This window comes from Thunnus thynnus, chromosome 14, assembly GCF_963924715.1.
Source record: "Thunnus thynnus chromosome 14, fThuThy2.1, whole genome shotgun sequence".
In the NCBI taxonomy this organism is placed as follows: Eukaryota; Metazoa; Chordata; class Actinopteri; order Scombriformes; family Scombridae; genus Thunnus; species Thunnus thynnus.
The window spans coordinates 15,565,745-15,585,846 of NC_089530.1; the positions used below are offsets into that span (position 1 = coordinate 15,565,745).

The following is a 20,102-nucleotide window of genomic DNA, read 5'->3' on the forward strand; positions in this document are numbered from 1 at the left end:
TATACATTATTTTCTGTCATTCATATATACCAAACAGCTAGGATTGGTCATTTATGAAAAATATACAACGGATAAATTGTAAAATTATAAGCTCTAATAACGTCTGCTAAACTAAATTATGTGGAAAAATCGTTAAGATTCAGGATTAACTCTGCTGCAGCATAATGTAATGAATACTAGTCGTCTGTGTTGTTACTCTCCTATCAAAGTCACAGTCTAATATCTTATTAACGTCGATCCCGGTCAAATCAGTCGCATATAACTGGGTTCCCGGAAATCCGATGTTCTCGGAAGCCTTTGAATGGAACAGACACACGGGAGGCGGGGTCACTTAAGAACAGGGGGCGGGGTCTTTTAAGAGAAAGGTTGTTATGGAGGACGTGAGTCGCTGGAAACTCCTGGGCGTGGGCGACAGACAACACGTGATTGGTTAAAAAACAGCTGACTGCAGCTCTAGGGTGTTTTATACCTCTAAAGATATTCTAACAGTGGTCAGTCGGTACAGAAAAAGTAATTTACATATCCTGAATAAGTCAAAATCAAAGATTTAGAGGAATATTTCAGGATATTTGCTCTCAGCATACAGCTAAGTAACAAATAGTCTACTTATTCCCTTGTTTATTTTGACTACATGCCTCCTATTCTAACAGACACGATTAATTAAAATATATTGTAGTCTAAATGTCTAAATGTACTATGAACTTTGCCTTTTATTTGATTTTTTTTTCAATAGGCTACATGGACTTTTGAGAGCAGTAACTATTTTAAAAAGGGCAGAAAAAATCTTACGAAGTCTCTGTAGTATTTTATCAATTTATTGCTTATTTTTCTTTATTATTTATGTCATGTCTAGTTTGGTTGTCTATTAGTTGGTTGTATCTATTTTCAAACATATTCTCATACGTAATTCCTCTGCCTTTTGTTCAAGCTGATGTCTGTTTTTGCTGTTCATTGATTTTGATAATAAATAGGCTATGTCAAAAACGATAATGATTATGTTTATTAAAATGATTTAAAACGACAACTTTGATGATCCCTGGATGATAACTTTACTTCAAAATGGGATAAATGTCAACTTTGATCATTTTTGAGAAATAAAGTCATATTTTTTTTTAAAACAATATATAGACCTAAACAACTCAACCACACCAACAAATGGAAAAAATATATATAGCAAAGCTCCTGCATAAGCTCCTCTTCAAGGTCAATGTTTCCTGTTCCTGTTTAGCTGCAATATATTGTTTTGTTATTAATATGAATGATAAAATCCCTAGAGATTAAGTCAAATCTGCACATAGGGGATATGACACCTCTGGCCACCGGGTGGGGTTGTTTACCTATCTCACTGACATGGTGAAGGCAGTCAAGAAGACTCAGTTTTTCCAGACAGACTTACACCTCTCTGCAGTTTTACTGACACATACAGACTTAATTAACACATTAATAACACGGGGTACCTGAGGAGCGGGTGAAATAGACCTTAGTCACTGTAATTGTAGTGCAATTAGTGTACTTAATCATCACTTGTCCAGCACTAATGGCTGCACAGCTGCAGTAGGGGATTTGTAAAAGGCTTACCCCTCTTAAGACAATAGTGGTCACCTGGAGAACAAATGAGGCAGCACTAATACTCCGGAGGTATCCAATGCGTCTCCGAGCTCATCCGGCGCAATATGGACACAGCAGGTAACGCTGTCACACTTTGTTCCCTTTAGTTTAAACGCGATGACATGCTGTAACAATTGATTTACAGCCGTTTTGTAACGTTACACGGCTCAAGGTGTCAACAGGACAGGAGTCATATTTAGGCTGTGTTTTGTCAACAAGTAGTTTGAAGTTTAAATTGTTTGTTAACGTTAATAGACACATGATAATCAACTGTTAATGGGCTACTTGTTTATGTGTATTGTCTCTTAGTCGCTGTCCGTGGTGCTGACTGATAGAAAAACACGTGAAGTTCAAGGCAACAACGTCACCTCTATATTTTCTTTTTTTTATTCTACCCTTCTTTTATTCTACCCTTTAATCCAAGTTTGTAGGTCACGACTGTATCAAAAAAAATGAGAGAGTTTCATTAGCCCAGCTGGAACTTCTCAGACCACATTACTCATCACAGCGTATTCTTCTCACAACAGATATCCATTTAATTAAACATGACCCGAGGGGAATCACCATGCATCGCTGATTGCTCCGCAGACTGCCCCGCAGCCTCTCAGCTGAAGCAAGGAGGAAACAAGCAGCAGCATGGCTGTGGAGATGGATTCAGAAGCAACAATTATGGGAACTCAAGGATTATACCAACTTCTTTAACCTTCAAGGAAAGGTCAATCATGGACGACTACTTTTTGACATCCTTTTTAAAGAATTTCACAGTATGTTCGTTCACCTGTGCAGATTTAGTCTAAGTTGGAGATTTTTATATCACATTTTCTCCTGTGGATCTTGGATCAGTTTATAATTTCACTTGAAACCAGTTTCATTCAATTTTAGGGATGTTGTGTACAGCTTTGTAAGTTACCTGCTTCAGAGCGGATCAGCTTCTCTATTTTATCATCCAGTGTGGACCAGCAGGTGCTAAAAAGTCCAGTTAGTCCCCCAACTCCTAGGCTGCACGTCTTCCATCCTGACATCAGACCCCAGATCTCCTCCTGCCTGGATGACTAAAGGAAGAGTTGCCAGACACGTAGCATGGCTCGTTCCTCTCACTCCCCTGGCTGGAGGGAGATGACAAATGGAGGGGGGCACCCCCACCTCAACAATGGAGGCCAGACAGAGGGGTCCCACAGCACCACACGCTACATGCTAAAGAAGCAGCACCGCCACAGACGCAGATCCTCCTCACCGATGGGCAGGGTGATCCTGATCAACGCACCTGTTGATGGTGAGTTTTGCACATGACATGTCCTCTGTTACCATGGTGATGCCTTCACAGTCTCACAGGCACATTCAGGACAATCTGTCATTAATCCATATTTAGTGATATTTTGGCTTGCTGATGTATCAGTCACTTAATTAAAAGTCACTGCTGATGGATACTGTTTATATATTTGATCATTATTGCATCGGTTATCAAATCAATCCTCCAGTATACTGAAGATACCCCAAAGGTATGCATGAATTTGTCAGCGACACATCTGAAAACCTTCAAAAGTACATGATATACATGTAAGTTTAAGGTTTTTTTTGGCCACGAAGATGCTCAAATGTATTAAATATCAGCACAGAATGTTGGTTAGTATGAGTTTGAATAGAAAATACTGTTTAATTTCTGTTGTTTACACTGAGTTTCTGTAAATAATTAAGGTAAGATAACACTTTATTGTCCCAGAGGGAAATTTGCCATGGACACACAATGCTGATGCTGTACAGTACCAAATAATTAAACAGGAATACACATCATACATCTCATAAATACCTAGATAGGAAATAGTTGTACAATAAATTACTCAGGATAAAGACTAAAGCTTGATAAATACTCAAAGATTTATTATTGTTATCTTCATATCTACGTTTCTCACAACTGCCACAATCCTGTTTTGGACTCAGATCATTGTCTGTAGTTGACTGTGGGGTTATAAAGACGTTTATGGTCGGTACGTGTCGGTGTGTTTCCTGGTTATGTGTGGTTGCAGGTGGGGATGACTGTGAAGACATTCACACAGTGACAGTAGATAAGAGTCCAGATGGGCGTCTGGGCTTCAGTGTCCGCGGAGGCTCTGAACATGGACTCGGCGTATTTGTCAGCAAGGTGGAGGATGACAGCTCTGCAGGTTAGGAGGAAGTGTGTGTGTGTGTGTGTGTTTCTCACGTTGATGGCAAACATTTTTTCTTCAGAGTGCGTAAATCTGGGCATGTGGTCTTATGTTTCATTGTGACATTTACTCTTTTGTACCATGCTGAGTTCCAACTGTGTCTGCAGCGCAGGCTGGGCTGACTGTGGGCGATAAGCTGGTGGAGGTGAACGGGGTCAGTCTGGAGAGCATCACCATGAGCAGCGCTGTGAAGGTCCTGACAGGCAACAACAGGCTGAGGATGGTGGTGAGACGAGTGGGCAAAATCCCCGGCATCCGCTACTCCAAGGAGAAGACCACATGGTGAGGTCAAACAGCAGGCTAAGTAGAGTTCATTTATTAACTTTGCCAAACAGTAATTGTATATTGTGACTGTTATACTTTTCTGGATATATTATTATTTAAAGTACAGACTACAACCGTGTTATTACCAGTGCTGACCTTTGCATGGCTCTTGTTTTGTGTAGTCTTGTCACTTGACTGTATCTCACACTGGCTATCTTTCTTTTGGGATATACTGTATCTTGGTTTCATGTGGCAGCAGTGGATGGATTACCGCTGTGACCTTTATTGCTATATTAACCGATACTGACAGGCTTGAGCTCAGCAGAGAAAGGCAAAGCAGTGTATGTGAGTGTTTTCATGCGTGTGTGTGTGTGTGTACACATCCCCTTGTGCATATGTGTGTGTGTAGGGTGGATCTGATTCACCGGCGGATGGTGGTGGAGGAGAGCGGTCACACGCCATCAGAGGCCAGTTCAGACAGCGCTCTCCGCAGGATCGTACATCTCTTCACCACATCAGATGACTACTGTTTGGGCTTCAACATCAGAGGAGGCAAAGAGTTCGGACTGGGAATTTATGTCTCCAAGTATGCACGAAATCTGGTGCAAAACACATTCAGCCAATGCTTTTTTACACTAGAAGTGTCCATCAGCATCCAATAAACAGAATTAAATTCTTATAAATTCAGCCGGGTGGTGCAGGGTGTAACAAGACAGACTTTCAAGTGGTGGAGCTCAGGTTCAGCCCCACCCTGCTGAAGTGTCCTTGAGCAAGAGGAAGAGAGGGGAAATGAGAACAGAATTTTCCCACAGGAATTAGATATTAAATCACAAACTATTTGTAGTTCATTTCTTCTGTTTTTGCCTTAGTTCAAAGCCACCAGTCTCCTAGTAGAGGGTTGTGTGTGTGTGTGTGTGTGTGTGTGTGTGTGTGTGTTGACTTCACTGCCATACAAGAAGAGTCCAAACTGCTTTGGTGAGCTTGTAGTCTGAACAAGACAAACAAGATAACATTTAACACAACATACGCAACTAATACATAGTGAGACTAAAACATACATGTAAGTACATCTAATACATCTAAAAAATACTTGAACATACCATACTAACCATACGAGATGAAATAAAAGTATTAATTGATATAAAAAGTCAGGTATAGCCTTATAAAGTAAAATCCTACAGTTTACCTTTCAAGAGTCAAATATCTTAAGGAAATGTACTTATTTTGATTTTTGATTCAGATTTTATACATCTTTATTTCTCTCCTGTGTGTGCGTGTGTGTGCGTTTTCTCTTCAGGTTGGACCCAGGTGGGCTTGCAGAGCTGCACGGTATCAAAATGGGGGATCAGATCCTTGCAGCCAACGGGGTCAGCTTTGATGACATCACGCACAGCAATGCAGTTGAGGTCCTGAAGAGCCACACCCATGTCATGTTGACCATAAGGGTTAGAGACTTAAAGCTTCACTAATTCATATTTCTATATTAACACTGGATCAGATGATTATGTGTAATGTGAAAGAGGTCACATGACCTTACTCTGCAGTTCCCCTTAGCTCTACAGAACGTTTTAGCATCTTTCAGCTCATTGTTTTGTTTTTACGGCCAACAACTTTACTGTGTTAGTTCAGTCTCATCAAACCTGTTTGAGTTAGCAACTAGCTGGTGAACATAGCGGAGCATTTAGCAGCTAAAAAGCTAAATATTTCCCCTAAGGTGTTGGTGGAAACCAAACCAGAGCTGAAAGGAGAGTGAATATTGGATTTACATTCATCTGGGGTACAGAAATATGACTCCACATGAATGCTAATGTCGCTCCATGACAGCTAAATGTGTAAATAAGCAACTGCCTGCTTACACGTTAGCCACATCAACTTTACATTATAATAATACGTCAGTGTTTACAGCTTGTTAGACCCAAAAAATCAGTTAATACAGGTTTAAGTCTGACTTCAAAAATGTGTCCTGTTTTACACAACTGTGGGGCAGTGTTGTATGTCAGTGTTAATCATTTCCTCTGGTTTAAACATAACAATTGATTGGGTGCTCTAAGTGCTGTGACACAATAATAAATGTTACAGCGTGTTAAACAACACCAGCTCTTCTCAGGAGTGGACAGCACGAGCCTGCGCAGCACAACAGACAGCTGGCTTACAGCCCTTGAAATCCTTTTATGTGTCTGTGTGTGCATGCATGTGTGCAAGGCCATGCTGCTTTAACCTGTGTCATTTTTAGATGAAGGAATTGTGTGTATGTTTGTGTGTAGGAACGGGCAAATGTGTGTTGCTCGGTGTGTTTGAGTGTGTGTATGTACGCTATCTCTGCTCGCTAACATTGCCGTGTGCTCATTTTACTCCTCTGATCTCAGGTTCCACGTGTGAAAAACAGCCAGGGACGATTTTCATTATTCAAAGGCAGTCAGGGATCAGGTTATAATCAACAGAAAGCCTAATTTTATGTGCTGCTTCTCTGCTGTATTAGACCCATTTATAGATCAAAATCACACATGGTGGAGCCAGCATTCAGTTACTAAACTCTCTCACATCTGGGCATCTAAAGCTTTTGTGGAAAATCTTAGATGTATCCTCAAGTGTCTTTTCTTTGAACTTAAGCTGCTACACAGCTTAGACAGATGAGACAATTCCTTAAAATAGACTTGAGAGGATATTGAACACTAATTCTTGACACAAAATGACTCATTCCTTATAAGAAACACTGGCAAAAGCAGTGTTTCCCAAGCTCTTTTATATCACAGCACCCACTCTCAGTGATATATCATGCCCACTAATAACACAAATAACATTGTTGTAACATAAAGTATGTGACATGTATGAAATAACAAGCCCCTCACAAGCCCCCTACTTCATGAAAGTATATTATTAAATCACTGGAGTACCCTGTTAAGTGAAATAATACAGGCCTATTCTCAGTCGCTCAAAAAATGAACTCAGCAGATTTGGGCTAAGTTGTCCAGAATTGGAGACGTCCTACAAGTAGCCCAAACCTACAATGCAAAAAATAAAGAAAAAATTAACAGTAAGAAAAAATTAAATGAACAAATTCAAGGCCATCCTCAAGGCAACCCAGCAGCACCCATTTTAGGAACCTCTGAGCAGATTTTTGTAGCCAAAACCTACAACATATAAATGAACGGTAACACAAAGTAAATGAGCAAAACTTGTGGCACCCATTTGGGGAACCATGGGCCTAGAGTTGGTTAACTGATGGAAAAGATTCTACTTCATAAGCATCAGACACATTTGTAGTTTGTAGTTTTCCTGTATGATTAGGTTGACTGTCTCATGTTCTTGCTAAATATTTCATTTTTTTGTACAACAGGAAGCTGGAAGATACCCTGCATACAAGGAGATGGTGGCAGAATATGGTTGGCTCAAAAAATGTACGTTGACTACCCCAAAAGAGTGTTTCTCACAAAATATTATTTTCCAAGCTAGAGATACTGAGGAAGGCAGCACTTGCAGTGTAATAAAAATTGCAGAACGAAATAATGAAGATGTGACCTGGAGTTTTTCATTCTCATTTTTGTTTGCAAAGCCACATGTTGGATTCTACTCGGAAATCTTACCAAACAAAGTAGAACATTGGTTACATGTAGCCTGCTTATACTAAAACCCTGTCATACATTTTCTTCACAAATTCCCTGTTTTTCAGTTTGATATGAGTAGCTCTGATAAAATCCAGGGATTAATTCGGTGTACTCAAAGGCAGCTCAGTCATCTGGAACACAACATGACCTGACATCTGGGTCTCTGGGTGTTTATTTTACAAAGATGCACAAGATGCGGAGTCATTTTGTCTCCCAACATCTTAGAGGATTAACAGTACATGAGGTCAGACAGGTTTTGATCCAAACAAAGCAGACTGTGTGAAATAAGGGAATTAAATGTCCTTAGCAAATCTTATTCACTATGTAACTTTGCAGATTTTGTGTTGTGTGTTGTATGTAAATGAAACTGGTTAGTTTCATAAGGTATCGCTTTTGATGTTTTAAATTGAAAACAATAATATTCTGAATACTCACTAAGCTCCCTTCCTTCATTGTAATTAAGTTTTTTTTTTTCAACAGTGGCCAATGGAGGCCCTGCACCATCCTCCCAGGGTTCAGAATCTAACTCCTCTGCCTCCTCGTTGTCCTCCGGCACCCCTCTCAGCTCCCTCAGTGGTCTCTCCCAGGTCCTTTTCCCTCCTGTCTTTGGCTCTGAGATGGTAGATGTCGCCATCTCCACAGAGGAGCGCTCCCGACGTTCAAGCAGCGCAGAAAGAACTGCTGACACTGCCATACAGACTGACCCCCACCCTCCAAACTACCTGGAACACCGCTCGCCAGATGTCTCGTACCCTGATAGGCTGGTCACCCCAGAAACCAGTCGGACTGTAGGTGCCACAGTGCTGCTGAAAGACACACTCATACGCGGGAAAGGGGAAGGGCCGAGGGACATGCGTGGAGCTGGGGACGGTGAGGCTGGGGACGGTGGGCAGGGACGGATGAGGACGCTGTCATCAGGGGACCAGGAAGTAGTGAAACACTCACCTAAGACGGCGGCGTTGATGGCCCTGAGCAGACCGCGGAAGCCAATCAGACGTTCCCAGAGCCATATCACTGTGTCAGGTGAGACCTGCAGGCTCACTGGGATTGTAAGCAGAGTGAAGCAGTTCTGGAAAAGTCCTCTGTATTAGAGGTGCACTGATAAATTGGCAGGGCTGATATTAGATTATTGCAGATATATCAGTATTGTGTGTATATATATTGGCCAATAAGCAACAGTAATTTGCAATACAGAAATATATGTTTGAGGTCATTTAGAAACAGTATCTCCATTGCATAGTTTTTCTGAGAGCTCTGACAAGTTAATTTTTCAACTGTAAAATGGCATCAGATAAGTCAGAGGATCACCAAAGTTCACAACAACCATGAATGTCTGCAACAAACTGCACATTAATCTATACAACAGTTCTCTCTGAACCACAAATTTCAACCTATTGGTGGCACTAGAGGAAGTCAGGGCGTCTCCAAAGTCATTTAGATTTACTCTCTGGGGACTATGAATGTTTGTCAAAATTCCATGGCAATCCATCCAATGTTGTTGAGATATTCCATAAAAATGATGATGAAAATTGGCCAGTATATCAATGTCAGATGTTTTGTACTCTCATATATCAGCCTCAGAGAGTCTGTATTGGTCGGGCTATCCCCTGTATTGTTGTTGTTGCTTGTATTGGCAGTATCATCCATCTCCTTTGAGAAATCAACCTTTCTGGCATCACGGCACACTAAGAATCATGGCCACAATGAAGCTCAATCAGGTTCAATTCTTAAGCTGATATTGGTGACAGTACCTGCATTCACTGTGTCTGAAGATCCTCTCTCAGACTTTCCAGAGGTCTTTCTGTAGGGTATCAATCAGTTTAATGACCCCTCATTCTTCTATCACTCCAGGAGATAAACAAGAACATCCAGACTCTACACGGCTCCAGACAGAATTTATCCAAAAGCACAAAGTTAACACAGACTCATGATTAATCACTGCCCTTTGGTCTCACTTGTTGTACCTCTGTGAGAAATGAATAAGAACAAGCATATGGAGAAATATCCATCGAAGCCTTGGCGGGGCTGTTGAGTTATTAGCCTTTCCTTTTCAATTTATCCAACTCATTCATACATCCAGGACCTGGCGGGGGCGTGGGGCAAAGCCCAGGGCCGATTGGACATTTGTTATGTAAGCCAGAGCACTTCACTGTAGTGCTCTCAATAGATGGGGGTGTGTTCAGGTTCGTGTAGCTGCAATTCATCAGTATTACTGTGTTGATTTCCACAGTGGCAGATTTACTGCAGTGAACAGAGAAGCTGACTGGAAGAGAAATGAACAGTCTGTGCTCATAGCGGAGAGTGTGTATCACCTAGCATTATTGGCTAACAGTTAAGCAATAAGCAGTACAAAACCTAATGAATTAGGTTTTCAACACCATACACAGATATGAACAATGTTCTTGCTATGGTTCAACACCTCTTATGGAAAGTTTTGATAAAAACAAGATATATCTGCAGCAAAGATGGCATATAGTTAAGTTAGTTTAGTTGAATTACTTCTTTGTATTTGTTTACCTAATTTAGCAGGTGATAGTTTGTGCGGATTTTACACACAATGTCTCAATCAGTCATATTTCACAGTATCATTGGAAAAATTTATCTGCACAGACTACTACACCGTTCATTTAGAGGTACTGAGCATTGCATACCATTTCTTTGTTTCCCCCTTTAGAAGACAGGCAGAAGAAGAAGAAACAACAGAAGGAGAAGAGCACAAAAGAGGGTAAATCCGGCCTGCAGCGCTCCAAAACCCTTGTTAACCTGCTATTTAAAAAAGACCGTAAAGAGAAGAGTCGCTCCAAGTCACCGTCCCACCATGCTGACAGAGGTGAGGGATGTTTTCTTCCTCGGCACATATTCTGCATCCCACAAAGCAAAAATATAACCTATAATTTAGCTTAATTCTTTGTATTTGAATTGCTGAACAAATCTGATATGTGGGCAGTGATTCAGAGATCTGGAAATTGGTTAAGCAAATTGCAAACCTTTTAAAACCACATGGCACTGTCTTTGACACATGCTGCAAAAAAATGACCATTGTAGCTAATAATGTAGCCTTGCATCTATTGAATCTTTAAATGTAATTAAATTTAAGATAAAGTGGTCAAAAATATGCCAATAAGATAAGCAAGGTTTACTTGTATGTAATGTAATTTCATTTGATTTGACAATTAGTGACTATTGGTATCAAGTTATGACAGTTAATTCAAGAAAATTCTTCAACTAGTTGATTTGCAGTGGAAATATGTGAAAGTATCTCATGCCATCTGTAGATTTTCTTGTTTACGTCTTGTTTATTCCAGTTTTCATTTTATTTCCTCAGATAAGGACAGGGGTCGTTCCTTCCAGCTCTTGACCTCCCCCAGAGAATCCCGTGCAGGAGTTAAAGACGGAAGCCTGCAGCACCGACCTGATACCCTGCAGCACGTGGAAGACATGGCAAAGAAGCTGCTCAGCCAGGATGAGGTGGCCGCTGTGATGAGACACTGTTGGCGGGTGAGTTCTTGATCTGAAATTACCTCCTCTGACACCTTGCAGGGGCTCAACTGTGTTTTTTTTCCACCCAGTGAATGAAGATCAGCTACTTGAAGGCTTAAGTGTGCAGTATCGTTCCCTGTGATGCTGAGTGTCCCTTAGTGATAGATGTGTCTGGCAGCGGCTGAGACAAAAGACAGATTTGGCCTGTCATTTATGATTAGGATCAAATATCAGCCACCATCTGATCCCCTTGTCTCTCTCGGCCCCTCTCATGCTCGTCGGCCAATTTCAGGGGATCAGCTCTTCAGTCGGCCCTTTGCCATCACTGCTTAAGATATTGAGCTTACTCTGAGCGCGGTGTAACTTTCCTGTTAATACAGTAATTCACCACCAAAGACTGAAAACTGGAGGATTGCAGTGTTCTTGGGAAAGTGAATATTAACTGTTATGTACATGTACGTAACACTTTATATCAGAAGACAACCCAGCTCCCAATGATGTACACTAGTGAAGTTATTTCAAGGTGCAACTAATCCAAGATTGATGACCTGAAAACAATCTGATGGAAAGCTGTATGTATGGAGATAATTAAACTACATGGTTCTTCTTCTTCTCCTCTATTTTGTTCACCAACCTAATCCGTCCCTCAGTTTTTGTCCGACAATGTGATCGAGGATTTAGTGCGCCCCCTTTTGGCAATCTTGGACCGTCCAGAAAAGCTGCTACTTCTCAGAGAAATAAGGTAAGATAGAGTATACGCAGAATATGTACATGTATACGTATATATTTGATGTTCATATGTATGTGAGTAAATCTGACTGATCATATCTGCTGCAGAATGCTGATACCTACGACGGAGTTGGGTCGTTTTGACAGCATGGTCATGCCCTTTGAGCTGGAGGCATACGATATTCTGAAAAGTCGCTCAGGTGAGAAGAGGAATATAGCTTAACATAAAAGATGTAGGAGTTAGAAAAATAAGGTTAGATTACAAATTACAGATCTTTCATTGTATTATGTATTTATTTCTTTCTTTTAGTGCGTTCTCCAGCTCTGCGCTCTCCTCGCAGTGGAACCCCTCGACGCCACCTCATAACTCCGATCCCAGGTACATGGACTCTTCCTCTGACTCTGACTCTTTCTCGTCCTGAACCTCACCTCTTTTCTCTCTCTCTCTCTCTCTGGCTGGTGGACTCTCTCTCATCCCAGAGGAGTATCAGATAAACAAGGGTCTTTTTGTCTCCTACATCTCCCTCTCTTACTTTTCCTCCCTCCTTACTTGCCCAATCTCACATCTGTTTCATACCTGCACATCCTATCCTGATCCTGGCATTCCATACACACATATCCACCTCCAAACCTCATAAAAACACACTTACACACACACTTACACACACACGCATTACAAGCACAAGATATCTCAGGTTTCCTGTGCCTGTGCTGAAGCTTAGGCTTGTATTACGTCTCTGCGGCCTACAGAAAAGACTGAGACATGCCCGGTTGGCCAGTGTGACACTTCAACAATACAAAGATGCTCTGAGCGTTTTCCACATTCAAGAGCCATTGAGACAATACGGTCTCACTTTAGACTGACTACAGACTTCTCACTTTCTAAGAAACCTGAAGGAAGCTGACAAGGCATCACTGAGATGTCAGTATTTTGAAAGTTTTAGGTGGCTGACCTTACATTTCAAGAGATGCAAGTTATGAATGGCGGGCATTTTTTGTCCCATTTAGTAGGTTTGACATCTGAGTCTCTGACCTGAAACAGCTCCACTGGATATGTTAGTTTTACAAAGAAATTGTAAATATAAGCTGTCAGTGACATCTCAAAGTGTTTTAATAGGCTTATTATTGTCTATCCTTTTATATCCTTTCCAAATATTAAAATAAAATACAAGTCTGGTGTAAAACCCACTGTTTGTTGTTCAAAGGACGTCATTGAGATCCTTGCATGAACAACATTGTCCTGATGTTAGTATTTAATTCTTATAGGTTCTATGTTGTTTACATTTTGAAGTGAAAGACCTAGCTTAGGAAGTAAAACTCTTTGTAATATATATGTGTGTAGAAAATTGCAACTTTGATGACAATGCTAAAGGGTAACTCTAGCACTCTCTCTCAAATTGACCAAATTGAGTTTGTTTTACTCTCAGTATCTTAGCTCACACTGACCTGCTGCCTTGATGACCTTCTCATAACTTTTTTCGTTTATCTAACAGACGTTCTACAAATTTCATTGTCTGCAGTCTAGAGCCTGTGAGGTTAAATCTGAACTTCACATGTTTTTGTGTGTTTCCAGACTACAGGGGTGGATTCCTCCTGCAGCCGGTTCAGGACACAATGAGGGAGCGTCAGTTGATTGAGGAGTTGGAGAGACTGCGTTTGTCCGGCCAACAGTCAGGCCATCTGCCTCCATCCCGTGCCTTCACCCCCCTTCTGGATGTACCTGTGGACAGCTACGCCTCCTCCACTGTGCGCTCCCGCTCCTTGAGCCCCTCACCCACCCACAGCTTCCTTCTCACAGAATCCCCACAGAGCACCCAACGTGGGCGCCAACACAATCGCTCCCTGAACAGGAGAGAGAACGGGGTGTCGCGGTATGACGAGATCTCCTTGTTGTCTGTGTCTGACCGAGGAGATGTGACTCCTGAACAAGGGAGGTCACCTGTGAGGAACGGACGTGGGAGACCGAGGAGGGAGGTGAGTCCTGAGAGTGTCGATGGCAGATGGATTAGGCAAGAGGGCTACACAGAAGTCAGCGTACGGGTTCCTTCACAGAGGCGAGCAAGAACCCCTCTGGCTGATGTATTTGAGCCCCCGAGAGAGAAGAGCCCCTCCACAAGTAGAGGGAGCAGTCAGCCGGTAAATGGACATTCACAAAATGGTCACGGTGTGAAAAGAACAGCAACTCTGCCACCAGAGGGCTATGAAATCACCACTTTGACCATCTCCAAAGCCAAGCAGTCACTGGGTGAGTACAATACAGAATGATGTGTGTATTTCGCATTTTTATCTAAGTTTTAACTGTATGCATATTCAGGATTGTTATAGTTGTATCAGTGAGCATTTCTGTTTAATGTTTTCAGCCTCCCATATTCATTACATCACCAGTAGAGGTCAGGGCATTACTTACTACCACACTGAAAGGCTCTGAAAGAGTTAAATGTTGTAAAGATAGCTCAGAATGACCAGATAGAGTATATCCACTGTAGTTTAAGACTAGTTTGAATACAGAAATCTATTGCTGTTAGTAAATCCCTCATTTTATATGATTTCCTTGTTTGTTTACAGGTATTAGTATCTCTGGAGGTATGGAGTCTCGAGTCCAGCCCATGATAAAGATCGAGAAGATCTTCCCTGGAGGAGCTGCATCAACAAATGAGGCTCTGAAGGTGAGCAAAACAGAAACAGGGAGAAACACCTTAACATTTTACAAAAATGGGTTTCAATTAGCTAAAAAAATATGAAAAATTGTGATTCTTTGTCTTGAAGAAACATCAGAGTGAAGGTGATGAACATAATTATGTCCTTTCACCAGAAATAACACCCTGATTTGAGAGCACATTAGCTATCCATCCTGGTTGTAGTGTGTTGAGTGCCTGTCAGACCTCTGTGCGGTGGTTATGAGTTGTTTTTGTTATAAGTAGTGTGTCTATGAAGGAGAGGGTGAAGATGTGCAATGAGGAGTGGAGAGGGGATGAGTGGGGAGCCAGCTCAAGTAGCCCATTAATTATTGATGAGGTACACGGGTGCTGGTCTGCTAATGTATTGGTAATATATTGCCTGCATAGTGACTTAACAGTCGTCCGTGGTCTCGGCCTGGCTCACTTAAACACAGATGATACACACACTCATTCACTACCGTCAACCACAGGTTAATTCTTTAAGCTCCTAGAGTCAAAGTTACAGCGGCTAAACAACACTTGGATTAAGATGCTTGAAAAGAAATGCGTGTGTAAAGAAAGTTGTAACTGAAACAGATCATATAGCTGCAATAAGAGGTTACTTATCTAAACCTGTGTTTGTGTGGGTCAATTTGCATGTGTGACCAAAAAAGTAGGTATCAATTGACAGCATTCACTCAGGTCCAAAGCCTGATTAGAGTGTCAAACATCGGGGGGATCCAGTATCTACTCAACCTTTCAAATTCGAAGAACTTCCCTCTTGTAGCTCCTTTTCACACACGCATGCCTGACATGACGCACATATGCACCCAACCTCGAATAAAAGAGAAGATAAATGAGAGACGGCACAACATTTACAGGCAATATGAGAGCAACAGAAGCTTCAGGGGAATGGCAAAGATGGAAAATAAAGCAGGATATTGGGTGTGTAAAATCCAGAAACTGGCAAAGGAAAAGAGACTGGAAAAACAGATTTAGGCCATAAAGACAGAGAAATTGTTGGTTAGCCTCAGACACAGATATGTTGCTACTCCTGTAGCACCACACTGCTATCTATTGTCTCTTCCCCACACCTTACAAACACGGCATGTCAGCTCGCCCCTATCAGCTCCCTGGCTCAGAGTTATCTCCCCCCTCCCTACTCTGCAGAGGGAAGTGAGGCCAGAGCGGCCCAGTGTTAACATGCATCCTGTCTCCTTAGACTCACATGATAACAGACAATCAGTGAAGAATGTTGTTTTGTGTGTGTATATGTGCGGGCTTGTGAACACATCCTTTCCTGCCACCTGCTTTTATCAGCGGAAACCTGGACAAGAGTGTGTCTCGCGCCCGCATTTAACTAGGCCAACCCGTTTCAATTTGTAGGCCTGTGTGTGGTTAAAGGGTTGGTTCACTCAAATGACAAAAAACCAAACATTTTGTTTCACTGTGAACAGTTGGAACTACTCACAACTGAAAACTGTCTACATTGTGCTCTGTGGATTATCCAGAGTAACGAGGACCATGATTCTGGGAAAACATTTTACTATTGAATTTTTAGCCACGCTAGCAGAATGGCATTATCTAATGTGTGTCAGTCGGTCTATCCACCACTTTGGTCCAGACTGAAATATATTAACAACTACTTCATGAATTGCCATGACATTTTGTTGGGATTGTTGACATTCATAGTTCCCAGAAGATGAAGCGTACTGATTTTGGTGATCTCCTGACTTAAAGCCATCATGAGGTTGACATATATGGCTTTGATTGAAACATCCTAACAACTATTAGATAAATTGCCATCAAATTTTGTGCACACATTTATGTCCTGCCTAGGATGAACTGTAACTGTGGTGATCCTTTAATTTTTCATCTAATGTCATCATCAGGTCAAAATTTTAGTTTAGTTATTACTTTGTTTTATGACCAAATGCAAAACTATGACATTCCCATCAGCCTCAGCTTTACTTTGTATTAAGCGCTAAATAACAAATATTACCATGCTAACACAGTAAACTAACATGGTAAACATGAATGAATGCTGATGTTAGCATTTAGCTCAAAGCAACACTCCAACAGTTTGAGTACTATGCCTCACAGAGCTGCTAGCATTGCTGCAGACTCTCAATTCTGTGAACACCACAAAGTATTTCATTCACTTCCAATGTATTTAAAATGTTTAAGAGATAGACATCTCAAAACCTGAGCAAATTAAAACAAAGATATCAGCTTTGCTAGTTTTTGCATCTAAAATAAGATGCACCACTGTTTGTGTGTTTGGATGTATCTACTTGTATATGCTGATATGGGTCATAATTTATAGTAACACAGAGAGCCAATACTTCTCCTCTCCTTAGCTAAAAACTCTCCTTAGGTTGACTTTATTTGTAATGGGCTGATAAACCACATTATGAACGATTCAGTCATGCTTTCATGCAGGCTGTAGTCATTTTACAGGCCATGTTATTTTTGGATCATGATGCCCATTGGCTAAAAAAGAGGAAACCTCATAAATGCGCTCCATAAATGTCCATAAAGAGGATGGGGAAGCTTAGATTGTGATCTATTTAATTCAAATAAATTACTTTTCAAAAATGAAAAAGCACTTTTTAATCTCCTCTTTGGTTAAATGGATCTAAATCTTTTGATGCTGTTCTCACGAAAGGCTATAGGGCTATTGGTGAAGGCCACACTGGTCTGATGAGCCATGACAGAAGCTATCAGGACAAACCTCCTCCTATACTCAAATATGTTTTCTCCATTCCTTGACAGAATTGATAGAGTTGGCTGGTTCAAAATGAAGGGAAAATTAATCTATTTGTGTCTAATGACTAAAAAGGAAAAGGGAAAGGGAAAAAGACATGATTGGTGGAGGTACAACAATGGCCACTGGCCTTGCGTGTGTGCGTGTTTTGTGTTTCTAACCTTCACTCTGGATGAGCGCATTAGGCAGGTGCATCCTCGGCAAATGCTCATGACATCAGAGGAAGTTCCTCTCCTCGTGGCTCCAAAGATTTGCCACACTCTGCTCGCATCCTGCAGGAAACAGAAAGCAAATGATCCCGATTCTATGTGTGTGTGTGTGTGTGTGTGTGTGTGTGTATGTGGTTGTCTCAGTGTATGTTCTTTTTTTAACAACTTTGTGCTGAAGGGAAAGCTTTATATGTGCACTAGTGACGGCCTTCAGTGTGAATACATTAAAGTAATGGGAGAGCCCCAATTCTCTCTGGCATAAATCAGGTTCCCGCTATAGTACACAATCACTGCAGATTTATGGAAACTGTCTGTAATGTTGCGCTAACAGAAAAAGAGATACGGAGTAGGAGAAAAACATACAAATTCATTTAATCCTGAAATATGAATGAAACTAAATTATTCTGTGTTTGCATAAAGTTTCACATGTTGAATTTACCCTTTTACCTGTGTTTGCATCCTTACAGGCAGGCTACGAGCTGCTGTCTGTGGATGGCGAGAGTCTGCAGGGGGTGACTCATCAGCACGCTGTGGACGTAATTCGCCGTGCGTTCAGCAACAAGGCCAAAGACCCGATGGTTTTTGTGGTCAAGGTCCCTTGGGTCCCAATCAGCCCCAGGAGACCTGCTGACTAACCTCTGTGTGCCTCACAGCAAGACTGCAACTCAGGCGTGAAGGACGCCAAAACCTGCAAGTCCTGCAGGTGTGAATAAACTACACTCCAAAAGAGGAACTATGAGACAGGTGGAGCTGCGGTCATAGTGAAAAGGAATGGATACGCAATAGCATTAATCCTGAATGAAAGGCAGAGGTTGTGACGAGAAGTACCAGGAAATGTGTCAGAGAGAAAGGTGAACAAAATGAAGCAGGTTTTTACTCTCAGCCGAATGAAGATTGTTATAAATCACTTTTGCTATGATAAAAATGTAATATACTACGTTGAAGTAGAAATGTTGCAAATGTACAACTTTTATAACATTCTTAGTGTTTTTAGCAATCGTTTTATTAAATGCATACATGGCAACTTAACTGGACAAAAAGTAAGTAATACTGTATGTCTTTTATGATAAGATCATGTCGTTCATGACCTCCTCCTTGGTTGAAATTGTGCCACTGTTTAACACGTGGCAACCTTGCCATGACCTCTGAACAATGTCTGATTGTGGAGCCAGTGGTCTGTACTTTTAAGTTGGAGCATCTCAGTCCACCAGCCCTGCAGGCCTGCCAGAGGGAGATTACCCCAGCCTGCGTTATGAGATTTATAGATTTATACCCAGATTAAAGCCCTGTATTATGTCAAAACTGATAGTTTGGGTTTAGTGGATGTCTGGGGGGGATTATTACAAATTGCTGCTCAGTATTTTTGTGCTGTATTTTTCTGGCAGAAGTGCTTGTGCTCTGGAGCAATCCGCCACTTTAGAGGCTTAATTACACCACGCTGTGGACTGAGCTTATGCAGACATGTGGAGGGGTTGGAAAAACATGTCAATGAGAAATGCGGGACATGGAGGCCAATGGCACAGTTTAAATCACAGTAGGGTAGAGGAGATACGGGCAGCAAGGTAACTGGAATATAGTGTGCATAGTGCCTTACTTCAGCAGACAGCCACTTGGAAAAACATTGATAAAATGTTACACAGACTTGGGTTTTAATAAGTGCTAGAAAAGCTGAAGGTGAAATGTTGACATGCAATTAAATTTAAAGATGAAACTGAGTGTGTCTATGCATTTGAGTTATTATAAAATACTTCAAATATTTGACAATAAATGTTCATATTCGGCTCACCCTTGATGTGAAAAAGCAATTAAAACAACAGTCATTTTAAGGTGTGACAACTTGTTCTTTAATTAAAAACACAGTCATTTGTACAAGAAATGTACACATAAAAATATACATGGACAACTACATACTTTATGAATGAATGAAGACACAACGTAAGCAAACGTAAAAAAAAAAAAAAAAAAAAAAGCACACAAAAAGGATGAGAAAAATGCCACAAAAAAAGACATATGTTACGTTGCTTTGGTCTAGTCACAGTGGCTACATTTGAAATAGATATTTTGTCTAAATAAAAGACAATGTCACTCTGTTATACTATTTAGTGTTTTACATATTTACACAGAAAACGGTTATGCAACAATGAAGAGAACTGAGATATGGAAAGAAAAAAAAAAGGAAGTCCAGGATGCACACAGTACTTTTCAGTGAGGGAGTTAGTTTGGTTTGCAACACCTGTGCTTGTTGTTAATCTGTACCTGTGCTGCATCGGTGGTGAGTAAGTAACAGTCTAGGTCTGGTTAATAAAGTGATTATGGTGGGACAAGCCCAACTTGTTCCATTCGGAGTCACTCACCATGGCTTTACGTTAACAATTTATGCACAGTTCAGACTTTTAATACTCTACAAAATCTCTCAAACCACAGTGAATGTGGTAATGTCATGCAAAATATAGACTGATCAAATCAAATCGATTTCTCAGAGGGGTTCAGTTAAATTTCCAAGAATAGGAAACGAAACACTTCACCTTAACTTAATGAAGAAGTCACTCAGAAGTGACCTGTTTCATGCAATTACAAAC

General features: G+C 41.0%; 1 protein-coding gene across 1 annotated transcript; it reads left to right on the plus strand.

Moving 5' to 3' along the window:
* Positions 1-517: 517 nt before the first annotated feature.
* On the plus strand, positions 518-19,515 carry pdzd7a (PDZ domain containing 7a). Its single transcript, XM_067610156.1, has 15 exons — positions 518-2,881; positions 3,633-3,770; positions 3,920-4,094; positions 4,486-4,662; positions 5,374-5,521; positions 7,414-7,474; positions 8,162-8,704; positions 10,356-10,511; positions 11,007-11,179; positions 11,812-11,903; positions 11,999-12,090; positions 12,201-12,269; positions 13,464-14,135; positions 14,456-14,556; positions 17,991-19,515. The coding sequence occupies exons 1-15, from the start codon at positions 2,689-2,691 to the stop codon at positions 18,156-18,158; spliced, it is 2,958 nt and encodes a 985-aa protein (XP_067466257.1). The 5' UTR covers positions 518-2,688; the 3' UTR covers positions 18,159-19,515.
* The last annotated feature ends 587 nt before the right edge of the window (positions 19,516-20,102 follow it).